Source organism: Mytilus edulis, chromosome 1 (genome assembly GCF_963676685.1).
Source record: "Mytilus edulis chromosome 1, xbMytEdul2.2, whole genome shotgun sequence".
In the NCBI taxonomy this organism is placed as follows: domain Eukaryota; kingdom Metazoa; phylum Mollusca; class Bivalvia; order Mytilida; family Mytilidae; genus Mytilus; species Mytilus edulis.
The window spans coordinates 41691802-41706584 of NC_092344.1; the positions used below are offsets into that span (position 1 = coordinate 41691802).

Below are 14783 nucleotides of genomic sequence, written 5' to 3' on the forward strand. Positions count from 1 at the left end.
GTTTTGTGAAATCCCCCCCCCCTTTATACCTCTAGTCAATATAGAATAGCAATACGCAAAGTAAAACTCAGTTTAAAAGACGTCCGAGTCCGATGTCAGAATAGGTAGCAAAAGAAAACTAAGCAAAATGACATTGATACATAAATTAACAAAGGACTACTAGCAGTTACTGACATGCCAGCTCCAGACCTCAATTTAACTGATTGAAAGATTATGTCTTCATCATATCAAAACCAAGTACAATCCCTCCCGTTAGTGGTTTATTATCATACCATCATAAAATATATGAGAAGAACATAACCCGTATCATACTAACTGGCTTTAGAATAAATGTTTTTGTTTCCTATGAAAAAACCCTATGAGTACATCAATATTAATACAAAATAACCCGTATCATGCTAACTGGCTTTAGAATAAATGTGTTTGTTTCCTATGCAAATACCCTATGAGTACATCAATATTAATACAAAAATATGCCACCCTTAATAACCTGACAACAGTATCATAACTATATCCTTTACGAATAAGTCTGTTTAAAGGTTTGGTAAGCTTTTGAGGGTGAATGCTGACATTTATGTGCTTTGTAAAGAATATTACCACAAAATGTTGGATGTGAAATACTTGAAACTTGAACGTGTAAGATGTCTGCATGTTAATTTATATTTACGCATGATGTCCTTGTACCGATGATAAAATTTAGTAAGTGTTTTGACTAGTTTGTGATATCAAAATCCTGAGTGTATGCAGAGATTTCTTTTGTTGAAATCAAATACGTTGTTACATACACGAGCGAATCGAACAAGTTGAGATATATAAACAAGATAAGATGATGACAAGGGAACGTCACCATCTAAAAATGGAAAATTAACAATAGAAAAGGGAAAATAGTCTCTTTTATCAAATTTTGGTATTAAGCTTCCCGTTAAAAATATAGATATCTAGATCAAGGAACGGGCAGTGTTCATTCTTAGTTATAGCTTTTTTAAAGTCAGTTCGGCAGGATAAATCTCTTTAGTGTACATACAATTTTTGAGAGCCAATATATCATCTGAATATCTGAAAGTCAAATTACAATTTTGAATCAGATGTTGTTTCAATTGGTTTTTGCTGATTTTTGTCATAAATTGTAACTCGTTACAATACAGAAACAAGTCCGCAATAAATGGTGCACAATTAGTCCCCATGGAAATTCCGATAGCCTGACGACATACGGCATCTCCATAGCGAACACAAATGTTATCTAGTAAAAACTCGAGGGCAGTTATAGTATCAAAGCAGGTCTAATTGACATAGTTCTTTTGTTTGTTGTTACTAAACAATGACCTAAATGATTTTGAATTTTTTCTTGGTAAGACTATGAGGTTAAGTGGTATATAGGGTAGAAAAATTAAAAAAATACACAAAAACAGATTCCAAATAACCAATAAACATGTAATCATGCAATTTATCAAGTACTTCCAACGAATTTTTGACACTCCAAAAGTAATTAATTCCACTATTCTCAAAGGCCTTATTTGAACAATTGATCACCAGGTTTTTGATTGTACCAAGTAAACTAGTAAGTAGAATAGATAGTTTAGAAGTGGAACAATGGCTTGAAGAAGAAATAAATCTATATCTGTAAGGAGTTTTGTACATCTTCGGAAGTCAGTACATAGTTGGACTTTCATTGTATTTTGTTCTGCTTTTAAGGAGGTAGCTAAAAGTTTAAGTTTGTCACAGATGTCCTTATCCGAAAATGGAGTCAATTGGAATGTTGTTGAATTCGTGATTTCTTTTTGTAGAACCTCAATGTAAAATTTACGTCAAACAATAATGGAAATGTTAGCAACCTTATCAGCCGGGACAAAAACAAAATCGTTGGCGAATTCTTTTAGTTTATGTTTGATACGTGAAATTGGGCTATTATGGTTGTTGTTCGGAGTAGAATGATCTTTATAATGTTGAATACGTATATCCACTATGTTCATTACCGAATTAAAAAAAGAATCTAATGATTTCTTGTCAGCTTTTTCTCGTTTTATTCATTTAGCGCAGTAAATATGGAGTGAGTCGTGGATGATGTTACAACACTCTTTCCACTTAATAATTGACGGGGGACGATATTTATGTCCTTTACTGAGGAATGATTTCAACCCTCGGTCACGAAAAATGTTAAGGTCTTCTTTTATAACATAAGAACTAGGGCCATAAATGTATTCGGAATTACTGCGATTTCATGAGGTAGGTGTATTGTCACTGGTACTAACATCTTTACATACTTCGCTGTAATTGAACAAATATTTCCTGGTAGATTTCCTGTAAACATAACATATACGAGGGAGTTCAATATTATCAAAATAGCCATGCATTTGTTCTTAAACAGAATTATCATTAAAAATACCTGCAATATTTCCAAAATCAAAACCTTTATTGACATATTTAGTTTTGATAAAATATTTTTGTGATCTTCAGTGCGATCAATTTTGGGAATCAATTTAGAATAACAATATGCAATTATTATTTGGACGATTTCATACTTAGGACTGTTTTATGGAATATTGAATTGCATTCCACCAAAATTTGATGTTATCTATTAACAGGCAAAGAACAGAGCTTGGTTAATAGATAATGTCTACAGTTTTTAGAAATCGAAATTAGGTCCGAAATATTTGTATTGTACAAAATTTTCTTTGATTGCGATGTATTCTATGCCAATGAGAACAGTTTTTACGAACTGTTTGAACTGTTGAATATTCAAAAGGATGATTGTGCTTCTCAATGTGTTGATCAATGATGCTTTTGAATTTATGGGTCTCTCAAACCGATAAAGGGGTTCTTGTGTGCGTTTAGATACTTATCGTCCAGTTTCACTTACGTACTGAATACCGCATCCCTGTTTGTTTCATGTCAGTAAATATATAAAACTGTTAGTTTTTCAAGTGATATCGATTTAAAATTTAAGGAAAATGTGCGACCATTAAACGTGGACCTTACCGTATTGTTGGTGGAACGACGGGGACATGTAAGTCATTATTTGGCATGACTCTTATACATTTGTTATAGATAGAAGGGTAACCACGATTTTTGTTATTAAAACAATATTAGCGATTGTAGTATTTTCAAATAATCGAGGTTGAAGATTGAAACGTGTAGAAGTTTAGTATCAATATTTTTTCCATTGTCCGTTTTTTCTATCGAAAGGAGCAAAGAATGGCGTTCAGAATATGATATGAACCAGCTCACAGGAATATAATAAGGTAAAAATTATAACACTCTTCCGCTATCCGTAATTAAGTAAATGACAAAATACGTTACCAAAACTTGAGGACAAAAACAAAAGACAGGGTATATCAGGGTAGCGCCTTACTAAATAGTATAATGGGGCTGAATAGTGAAAACTGTGTTTTAAATAAATATTCTTAAAGTAATGAACAAAGAGGTGTTCTCGCTCGGAGTCCAGTAGGAATAGCCGTAATATTTCATAAAAAGTCAAGGATAATTGTAAACCTATCATATATAAAGAATAGAAGCAATATATTCAGAGTATTTTGAAACACGCAGCATATAAGCTCATAGCACAACTTTATTAGTGATTCATCAGAACACAGATGAGTAACATGTAAAGACTCATGTGACTCTGAACCTATAATCATCAATACAGAAAAACACTATGATTTCACCATCTATTATGCTAAACACCTTAGCACATAAAAGATTAAATGCAACAAGATCCTAGTATCTCTTTGAACAATCAGGAAATATTGATATTATAAACCTCATAATGATATAGTCAAGGACAACCATTGATATAATAGGTTGACTTGACCGATGAAGAATAATCCGATAAACATTAAAGTCCATCAAGACCGGAGCTTGTTATGAAATAAATCCCAAAATTTGTTTTGTCTTCTTTTTTTTTAAAATAGTCAAGGATAATGGTAAATTAAATATAGAGAATAGAAGCAATATCTTCAGAGAATTTTAAGAGTCTGCAATTAGCCTAAGGAATCTGCAAATTATCAAATATAAATACTATTACATCATCAACAAATATTGTACATGCAGTATGTTTTAAATGTAACCAGAATATACCATACATTCATAAAGGGTTGAGGATGTTTTTTTCCTGCAATTAGCCTAAAGAATTTCAAATAATAAAATTATTTAGGCTATTTTCACCAACAAAGTGAGAACATGTTTAGTTGTTTATAAATTGACTACATGGCGGGGAACTGGCATATCCTGCAATCGGTACAGACATTTTCAACATTAAACAAAAATCAGATGGAAATGTTGATACATTTTTTTTATCCTATATAAAACAAAACACACATTCAAAACATACGATAACGAAAAGTGGTTGGTTGAAAAACAACCAAATCTTAAAAAGGACACTAAATTCCAAAGTTTCAATGTGGCAATATACAGATTTAGGGATAATGACAAGAAGACATGCTGTATTATTGAAACCAGTTGAGATATCATAATAACATTTTTTGTTCAGAGTAAGCACATAAACAGCATTAAAAAAATGCAAAAAATGACACGATGTATAAATCGCATCTGTACCAATTGTCTCAGTCACGGTCAAATTTTACTAAACATGATAAATGGATGAAGATATTTGTTAGCGTTTCAGTTGATATAAAATGATCTTTCAATCACAAACAAATGCAAAGTGTACAAAATGTGAACAGCCTCCTTTGAGAATTTTTCTGTCATTATACAGTACATTAATTTATTTGATTTTAGTATCTATCCCTAAGTCAACTACTCTAAATACAGGGTTACTATTCCGAAACCATTACTCACAACAGAGAATAAGTTTTGTTGTTATTCTGATAGATTTATTATTAGGATGTTCGTGAAACAAATAAAAAATGATTTTCTTCTTCACCCTGAGAAAAACAGTTCATGCTATATTTTCTATTTAGACACTTGTCTTTTTAAAGGGCATTCCCCTAATGGTGACCATGGAATAGAATATGGTCACTTAGCTCTTCTTCCGACTGAAAGTTAACAAATGCCGAAAGTGTGGTGTCTGTTTGTCTGTCCAAGGTGTACAAGTACGTAGCCTCATTAGGTCTGCAGGGCAGGCTTAATCCGTATTGTGTAAATAGAGGTCCATGCTCTTTGAGCTTTAAAAACCGTTGCTACAATACTTCGAGAGGTCAGTAGGTTGCCTGTTGCCAGGAAAAGTTATGTACTGAGCTGATCCATATCAACTTAGTAATGAAAACAATGAAATAGTCTGTCTAGCAGATGTTGCCAAAAACAAATGAAATGTTCCTTTTTTATGAAAGTTTCATGAAGTTTCAATGAACTTATTTTCAATAAATGTCAATATAATATTTACATGGTTTACAAAATAAACAAAAAACGTGAAGCAACTGTTATACATTTGTAAGTTACCTTTAAAGATAATGAACATCATTTGAAACAAATGGTGGAAATTACGACCATACGTTAGGGGAAAAATCATTTAATATTTTGGTAAAATTAAAGCGAAACGTTAAATGCCTACTTCAACAAAATTTTAAGATATCTTTAGATGACACTAATTACCATACTCACCAATCTCTGTATTTTCTTTATCTCATCAAAATTGCCTTTCAAATCATAAACATGAACTACTTTCAGGATTGCTTCGGCACCCTTTGAACAATTGCAAATAGTTCTATACTGTTCAATCTGGTGAATTCTCTGATTTATCCAACTAAAATCTTTTTCTCTACCATGTTTTCTTAATTCCTGCATTAGTCGATTTACATTGTCTGTCTGAAAGTATTTATGAAATTCTGAAAAATGAAGTTCTCCTTCTTCTAACTCAGCATATAAATTAGTCCAAAACTTTTTCATAGGCTCCCAAACTTCATTCAACATTTCATCAACATAAAGTTTTCTTCCTTTTTCCTTTTCCACAAGTTGTCCTCTCGTGTCCAGTAGTTGAGTGAAAGAATCACCATTGAATGTATACTTCTTTAATTCCCTCATGGTTTCCATTTGATGATGATTCAAGTCAAATGCAGTTACTGTTGGACAGTAGTCATCTAACTTCTTAATATCCCCACTTTTTCTTGTCTGAATATGGAAGTTAGGAGTAGCAGCATCTTGACCTTGCACAACTTTTACTTCTACACAAATCTGGTTTAAACTCAAGTTTATCAAATTTCCATAGTTCCTTATCTTTTCTGACAAATCATCTGTGTTTCCTGAAATATAAACCACATAATATTTGATTGATATCAACTTGCTGTAAATTTTCTTTTGGGGGAGGTTTATTTTACAACAAACAATGTACAAAAACTAGCTATATACTAGTAGTAAAGCACTATGTTTTATCAGCTAGAACTTTTTTTAATCGGCGTCTTATATATTTTGATATTTTATAATCTCTGTTGAATTATTCCTGGTATAAGAGAGCTATTTATACTGTTTTGACATGTGTTCCTTGCTTAAGTTTATGCTTATTTTGAAATCGAGACTGACTACTACATTGTATTTAGTAGTTAATGTGGAGTATATGACTTATGACGTCAAAACATGAAGTGTAAAACATGGTTGTCACTGAGGCTCAATTGAAGCTGTTTTGCTCCCATGTCTTTTTACACACCAAAAATTATATAACGCAGAAGGAATGTTTGTTTTGAATGATAATTGTGTGTGGTTAATTTTACTATGCTGGTTAGTTTTATAATGGACATGTATTACATGTATAACCATAAATGAAAACAAATATGTGTTACATATATTGATTAGTAGTGAAAAAAGCAGAGTGATTATTTGTAGATTCTTTGCTGTTTATCATTTTTTTCTGTCAAAGTAAGTCTATCAATTTTGATCACTTTTAATTCGTTGCAAAGCTACTTCTGGTGGATCATTTTTGCCTTTTTTTAAAGTTTTATTTATGCATTATTGATGTTATTCTTTTATATATTTTTTTAGTCGTAAAATTCCTGAACAATGGACCAGATAAATGTGTTCATAAGATTCTTACCACTCTAAACGATAAAAAAAACAAAACAAAGGCAATTGCATAAACAATTTGAGGATTCATGTAAAATTATCGAACTGTCTTGGATTAAACGACTTCAGACAGCTTATCCCCTGGGTCTAAATGACAATATACTTGGACAAGGGACAATATTTTAAACTTCTTCTATTGATATCATGAATATTGTTGATAAAAGACAACGCAATAACAGGTCTTCTGGTAAGCGTATCAATCGAAATCAACGAATTAAGCATCGTATAAATTATGCATTTGATAATCTCCTCTCCATATTTATAGACAATGGTAGGCATAAAATATTATTTAAACTGGGTCAAATATCAATTAGTAAATTACATGATATATTCAAGGAGTGTGAATAAAAATCTTTCTCATTTTTAATTATACGTCAGTAACATCAGACATCAATGTAAAACATAATACTCTTTTAACATGAAAATGTGAATCGTCGAAATTTAGATATGATCCCTATGACCGTTTTAGAACGGGGGAACTCAATATCGTCCAAGATAAAAAGGTGAAACACTTTTTGAAAAAGGGCCAAAATATCGACCTCTATCTATAATAGATTGGAAACAGCGTCGTCAGGTCACAAAAGACGCTCATTCCTGGTTTTACTACTCGTAAAAATTGGTGTAAACGGGAAAAATCCAATAAAACATTTCTTGATTCTTATTTGAATAAATGTATGAATGTTGTGGATATTCGAATATTATATTTGAAAATAATTAAAAAATGAATAAAAGTGTACGTGATACGCCTATTTCCAGAATAAGAAATTCACTTCGATAACTTTCAAAGCGGTGTTTGTTTGTACCAGCCAAAAAAGGAGCCACCAATGTGGTAGTGGTAAGCCGTAAATACTACACGGACGTTCTGAGAATAACATTTTAAATTTATTTACATTCAAGTCTGTGTCCTCTACAGAGAGTTATAGAGTAAAGAAATATATCATAACCATATTACTGTTATTGTTTGGTTAACATGAATGCAAATTTATTTGCTGCAATTCATTTAAAGCCTTCTTCTCTAATGAGAAAGGTAAATATGCTAGATATTAAAGTTTGATGAGATGATTAATTTGTAAATTTTCTACTAGATAGTATTAACGTCCGTTAGGGAAACAAAGTTTATCTTCAACCCTTAAGTATCTTTATGGGCACTTCTTGCGCCCCTTTAATTTCGTTAGAAAATCAAACATTTTCTAAATATACTGCCGAAGTTTATTTAAAGGAACTTCCTTTAAATATATCAAATGTGAACGGCAATAATTGTCCTTGTGTTCTGTAAGAACCGTTTCACAGATTATATCAAATAATGTTCCTTTTTTCGTACAATACCCTTTTCATTTTCACGAAGGTGACCTACTGAATAAACCTATTTACTGAAGTTGTAATAACATAAGTAACTCGACGGGTGTCGCGTGTGTAGCAGGATCTGCTTACCCAGCCGAAGCACCGTATATTTCCCCGTTTTTGGTGGGGTTCGTGTTGCTTAGTTTTTTATGTTGTGTCTTGTGTACTATTATTTGTCTGTTTGTCTTTTTATATTGGCGTTGTCGATCTATGAGTTTGTCTGTCCCTCTGGTATCTTTCGACCTCTTGTGTTGTTTTATCGTCATTTATTTCAGTTTTTAAAATATATTTTAAACTAGAGAGGTGATCCTACAGTCAACATCAGCCGCAGGATCTGAGAGGTCATAATTTTGTTTCCTTATATAGTAGCATATTATGGATCCTTGTATACGTTAACGTATTATTCACAGGCAGTGTATATTATACAAATATTTTCTGTATATCAACAAGTGATAATTTGTGTCTTTACGTACGTTATTATGTATACTTTTATATAATTGTACATACTAAATGCTGAAGTTTAAAAAGTAGAATCACAAAATTTCTGAACTTCGAGGAAAATATCAAAATGTTTTTTTTTTAGATTTTCAAAAAATTTCCATAAAGTCACCATTCGGAAAGCACAACATTTTGCATTTTTCAACAGTCCAGAACCATAACTGGGGAACGAATTTTTAAAGTGAAAACGACAAAATCAAATCTAATCTTTGGTTTATGTTCCAAAACATCCTTTGAACGGAGTTCTTAATTTAATCTCCAGAAACCAAAATAAATCTATTTTTGTCATCTGTCAAGTTCTATTAATGTTGAGGAATAAAAGTAAAACAAACGAAGATAAAACTCATTCTGTGTTTATGTTCCAAATGACAGTCAATGTTTCAAAGATGTTGTCCATTGGAAATTTCATTACATTTTTCCTTCAAATGTTTAGTACCTTGAGACTGGAACTGAAAAACGACAAAAATCTCAAACGGCCTGAAGTCGAAACAGTAAAAACAAATCTTCCCTTTATAATTCAGAAAACACAACTTTTCGATCCTCTGTAGTCATCAGTATCCCAAAACAATGTATCTCAAAGAGCGGGTTTCTAATATGGAAAAAAGTGGGACGGACGGATATCTGGATCCGTATACATCCATGGCTCTGTTCAGTTGGGATATCAGAATAGAGATAAGATAGTTTTAAAAAATGTCAAAAAAAATTAAAAAAAATGTCATTAAAGGCCATCACAATGAGTCATTAATTGCCAATTTCATTTATATCGTGTTTTTTATTCCCCTAGATTTTATTTTGCTGATATGTTTGGTGGAAATAAGCTAGCTGACTAACCGCACATTATCATGAATCTTGATGCTACTGGGTTTTGTTTTTTTTTTAAATCGGACAGGTTAGAATACAATTGACCAAAGCATATTCTAAGAGTAGATACATTAAAATATGTGATCAGATATACTAACACTTAAATAAGTACAATTGAATAACATATAATGTCTTATATAATTTGATGGGTGTATACTTATATCAATAAAAAAAATTGCTGCAAATACCAATATTGAACTATCGATTGTTGAAGTGCTGCTTACTATTATAATATAGCAGTTTTAACAATTGTAAAATGAATTTTCGAGATTGAACAAATCTTCATATCTCCCTAAGCCAAGGGAAATGAATGTTTTATTCCAATGCCTTTACTTGTTTTTACTTCTGAACATAAGATATTGATACATAATTGTTTTCTTATTCGTTTTTTTTTATAACTAACAACAGAAACAATTATAACGAGTACCGATTAAAAGTTAGTTATATGATCTGAAGTACTTTTAAAAATCCATCAAAACGTTTCAAAACATACATGTTGTAGAAGGCAATCCCGACGTAAGAGGGGAATATGATTCTCAGAGGGGGCAGCTTTGTTCGTTATCACGTTGGATATTTTCATTTTGTTGATGTAAATGTCCTTTGGTTTTTTTGTCTTTGTTTACTCCATGGTTTTGATTGTTATTGTCTTTCAACCAATCAAATGTTGATTTGATATCAAAATCAACTTGCAGTGGAATAAAACGTATTGTTGGTCTTGATTTGCATTTTGTTCATTGTAAGAAAACTGTTTTAAATTACAAAGCTGACTAACCAAAGTTCAGTGTGAAAATTTCCGGCAATGGTTTTTACTTAGACATGATATCATGAATGGTTTGGTGAAAAAAATTATCATATCATATGTTGAATGGCTTTGGCTTAAAATAAAACATACTTTCTTTAGTAAACACAGAATATATTTTCCCTCAAATTTCTATGCATATTTGCCAGGCTGGTAAAAATTAATGTTAAACTAATGTCGTGACTACAACTTTGTCTAAATGTCGGTGATTACGCAATACAGTTTTAACGTTGTTTCTCGTATCTTGACTCTGTGTGCAAATGACATGAAAAAGATAGATGTTTTTGGAACTGTTACCGTATGACCAGGATAGCTAAAATGGTTTGAAATGTCGGTTTGTATGACACGTGTTGTGTGTTTTATGTAAAGTCTGTATAATACATACAGTGTGAATAAATCGTGTAATTTTATACAAAGATGGTGTTTATTTGTAAATTATGAAGTCTCGGAATTCTTCGTTTACAAAATTGGTGGCAACGAAAAGAAAAGAAGCTACGCTAACAAATGATTTATTTCTTAATACAGACGGAATGCTTTTAAGTGGGATGAAACATGAGTTTAAACACTGAACGTACCGTACAAATTTTTATTCGACAATACGATCGGGACCAAATGTATACAGTATAACAGCACGACAATACAGCAGTGGAATACTGTAATAAGATTAACTATTAAAACTGCTATTGGAATTGAAACAGATTCGACCACAGAATATATAGAGAAGTTTTTAGTCTGCAAAAGTTGACGGAAAATCAGTAAATATTTTTGTTCGGTGTTAGCATCATTGATAAAATAATAATCTTACGTGCAAATTTGAAAGAATTAGAGTACGTAACTATGTAGAGTTGAATTAAAGGTTCGAAAATCGTTCCCTGGTCTGAACGAAGATTTATTAGTGAAGCTGATAACATTGTATGCTATGTATGGAAAATAAGTTTTACAGAGTATGATATTGGGACGAAGACAGTTTCCACAAATACTGACTTTAATAATAAAAATGGCAATATATTCTATAACCAGTAATTGAAAGAAGACATATGTGCTGTTTGTAAATTGGATGTACGTAATAATTCCGTGTGTCCGAGTGATCAGTCTGTTTATTGCATTGCTGAGTCATGTGAATTAAAAATGGGTAACTTTGTGACGTTTTTGAAACAACTGCAGTAAAAGTTAAACAAGTTGCGGAGCTAAATAAAACTACCCTGGAACGTCCAACCTTTGAACAGCAGACAGTAATCACTTGTGCAGTAGAGGCAGTTAACGTCCGATAATAGTCACTTTTTGAGCAAAGTGATATTCTGTTTGATACGTTAAACAGTATTGATGCGATCAATATTAATGACGAACCTAGAGTTTTAACATAAACTGGACGCAATACAGTCACTACAAACCAGTAAATATCTGAAATGGCCTATATCTGTTCTCGACTGTACTGATTTTTACTCGACCAATCTAAATTGGTCCGAATTTTACGCGATATTACTCGACCCCAGTCTTAACCATACTCTGTTGTGCTGATTTGTTCTTCAACCTTATCTTTGTCTTTGCAAATAGTCTGGACAAGTACTCGACCAGTCTGAAAAAGTCTTAACCCGTTCTCGACCCGTAATTGTCCACTATTTTTCAGTCTTAACCATATTCGACCAGGCACCAATACATTTTCTCTAATATACAGACTTGTCAGTATAATTTTTGATGTAGCTCTTTTCCGTCTCTTTAAACCAGTAAGATCGGAACCTTTATATGAGGATAAGAGGAAATTCCTTCCTGTTCACTTTACCAATAGAGGAATTGATGCAATCAACATCAGCAACGTTCTACATCACAAGGAGGTAACATCTAAAATTCCTATTTATTTTCAAAATTAGTCTGTTCCTATTGTATCCTACAGTTACACCAAAACCATTGCACCCAAAATATTTAACTATAAACAAGCATTACAGGACCTTGATTTAGAACAATACCTACAAAAACCTTTGACATGTGACTCTTCCCACTCGCCTTACAATTACAGCCCCTCTGGTCATGTTATTACTGGGGATCTAAACATAATTCAACATGAAAATCTCCGAAAGGTGATTTCTCGTGGTCCTAAGTTTTGAGAACCCCAACACATCAATTGGAACCATAGCTTCAAAATAATAATGGATTCCATTGAGAAGTACGCCAGAGCATTGGCTAAGCGAGAAGATGTTCAACTGGACACTTTGTCAGAATGGGTCAAAACAATCAGGTCTCTGATAAAACGTCACATTCATAAGTTGAAAAACTGTGTGAATGATCGACCTAAGTCCATTTTCAGTGACAAAGAGGCTGTAAAATGTCTATCATCTCTTCAAGATAAGTATGTTGTTGTTCCTGCGGACAAAGCTTCAAATAATATTGTCTTTATATGTAAATCGTATTACTACGAGTGTCTTATAAAAGAATTAGGAATAAATGAGCACTCAGGTAATCCCACATACATGTTAGATCTGTAAATTTGCTTTCGCAAATGTTTTGTTCTTCCCTCGCCGGGATTCGAACCCATGCTACTGAGATATCGTGACACCAAATTGTCTGCACTGTAGCCGTCCCGCTAGACCACACGACCACCTGGGCTTAGAGTTGTCACTGGCTCAGACGTACTTATAAATATTATTATTTTCTGTGACTGTATCTTACATTAATTTGTAGGATCCTTTACTATAGATAATATAGCTGATCTGTAAAAAAACATCTCCATGCCTTATATATCGTGTACTGTAGTACGACGCTAGATTAAAACTGACGTGGAAAGGTAACACTCGTCCACCAAAAGCTTCATTTTATGAAGCCCAGGTGGTCGTGTGGTCTAGCTGGACGGCTACATTGCAGGCGATTTGGTGTCACGATATCTCAGTAGCATGGGTTCGAATCCCGGCGAGGGAAGAACAAAAAATTTGCGAAAGCAACTTAACAGATCTAACATTGTTGCGTTGATGTTTAGACGAGTTGTATATATATACAACTCGTCTAAACATGTAAATTTGCGAAAGCAAATTTACAGATCTAACATTGTTGGGTTGATGTTTAGACGAGATGTATATACATAATGTACACAGCCATGTATCACCATCATTGCTGGTGGTCCGATGGATAAATCTGTTGTAGAGTTGTCACTGACTCAGACGTACTTATATATAGTGTCTAAAAATAGCAACAATCAACATTCAATATATCTAGGTGTGGATCAGTTTGTAACTAAACTGATGCAGTTACTAAATTAAATTATATAAGTGTCTAAGAATGTAACTTTAACACACTAATGAGTGTTATAAAATTAGTTGTTATATTTTATATATTATTCACGTAATATTTCGCTAAACAAATTAGCTTCATCGGGCGTGTGCATCTATCTAGGTGAAATCGGATGCATGACAAAAAATATCTTTGTAGCTTGAGCTACACAAAATTCGTGTAAAAGTTTAACATATTGATTGATGGTCTATATAAAACATATTTTTGCCGTTTATTGTACATAACAATTTTTAAATCTAAACAAATAGTTGTTTTAGTTAAATAGAATGAAATTCATGATTTATTCCTTTGGTTTTGGGTAGAACTGTTTTTCATCCCTCTCATTAAGTCCATCAGGTTCAAGAGTACGTAGCTGATGCATCCATAACCTTTCTCTCTGTTTTCTCCTTTCGGAGTCCCAATTTTGGTTTACCTCAATTATTTGAAAGGTGATATTATCCAAAGTATGTCCTGTTCTTAAGAGGTGTCTCGTAATTGGACAGTTTCTTCCTTTTGTATAGAACGACCGGTGATTGTAAAGTCTGATGTTGAATTTAGTTTCTGTTTCACCAACATACTGCAGCTTGCAAGTTCCACAAGTAAGAATATAAATACTATTTTCCGTTTTGCAATTAGATGTAACATAGATGTTGTATCGCTGCTTTGTTACTGTGCTGATGAAAGAGTGGTCAGTGTTGGCGGCTTTACAGCACTTAAAATTGCTTCTACCGCATTGTTTGTAACACCCAAATTTAGAAGTTTCTTGTTTCTTTACTTTTGATGTCACAAGTATGTCTTTGAGATTTTTGGGTCTGCGATAGGCAATAACAGGAGGTGATGGAAAAATTTCTTTTAAGGAAGAGTTATTTTCGATAAGACGCCAGTGCTTTCGTATAGTAGATGAAATATTTAGCAAATCGGAATGGAAGGTTACAACAAACGGAATTCTATCTGCTCGGGTCGTCTTATCTTTGTATTCCATGAGGCTAGCTCGATCTTTTTCTTGGGCTTTATCAAA

At 32.7% G+C, this 14783-nt stretch overlaps 1 protein-coding gene across 1 annotated transcript in view; it reads right to left on the minus strand.

Annotated features, from left to right (window-relative positions):
• LOC139482706 (E3 ubiquitin-protein ligase RNF213-like) overlaps window positions 1-14783 on the minus strand; it is a 419318-nt gene that overhangs the window by 367153 nt on the left and 37382 nt on the right. Inside the window, exon 7 of the mRNA XM_071266774.1 lies at window positions 5557-6194. Coding sequence (XP_071122875.1) covers window positions 5557-6194 — 638 coding nt within the window. The remainder of the gene's footprint in view (window positions 1-5556; window positions 6195-14783) is intronic.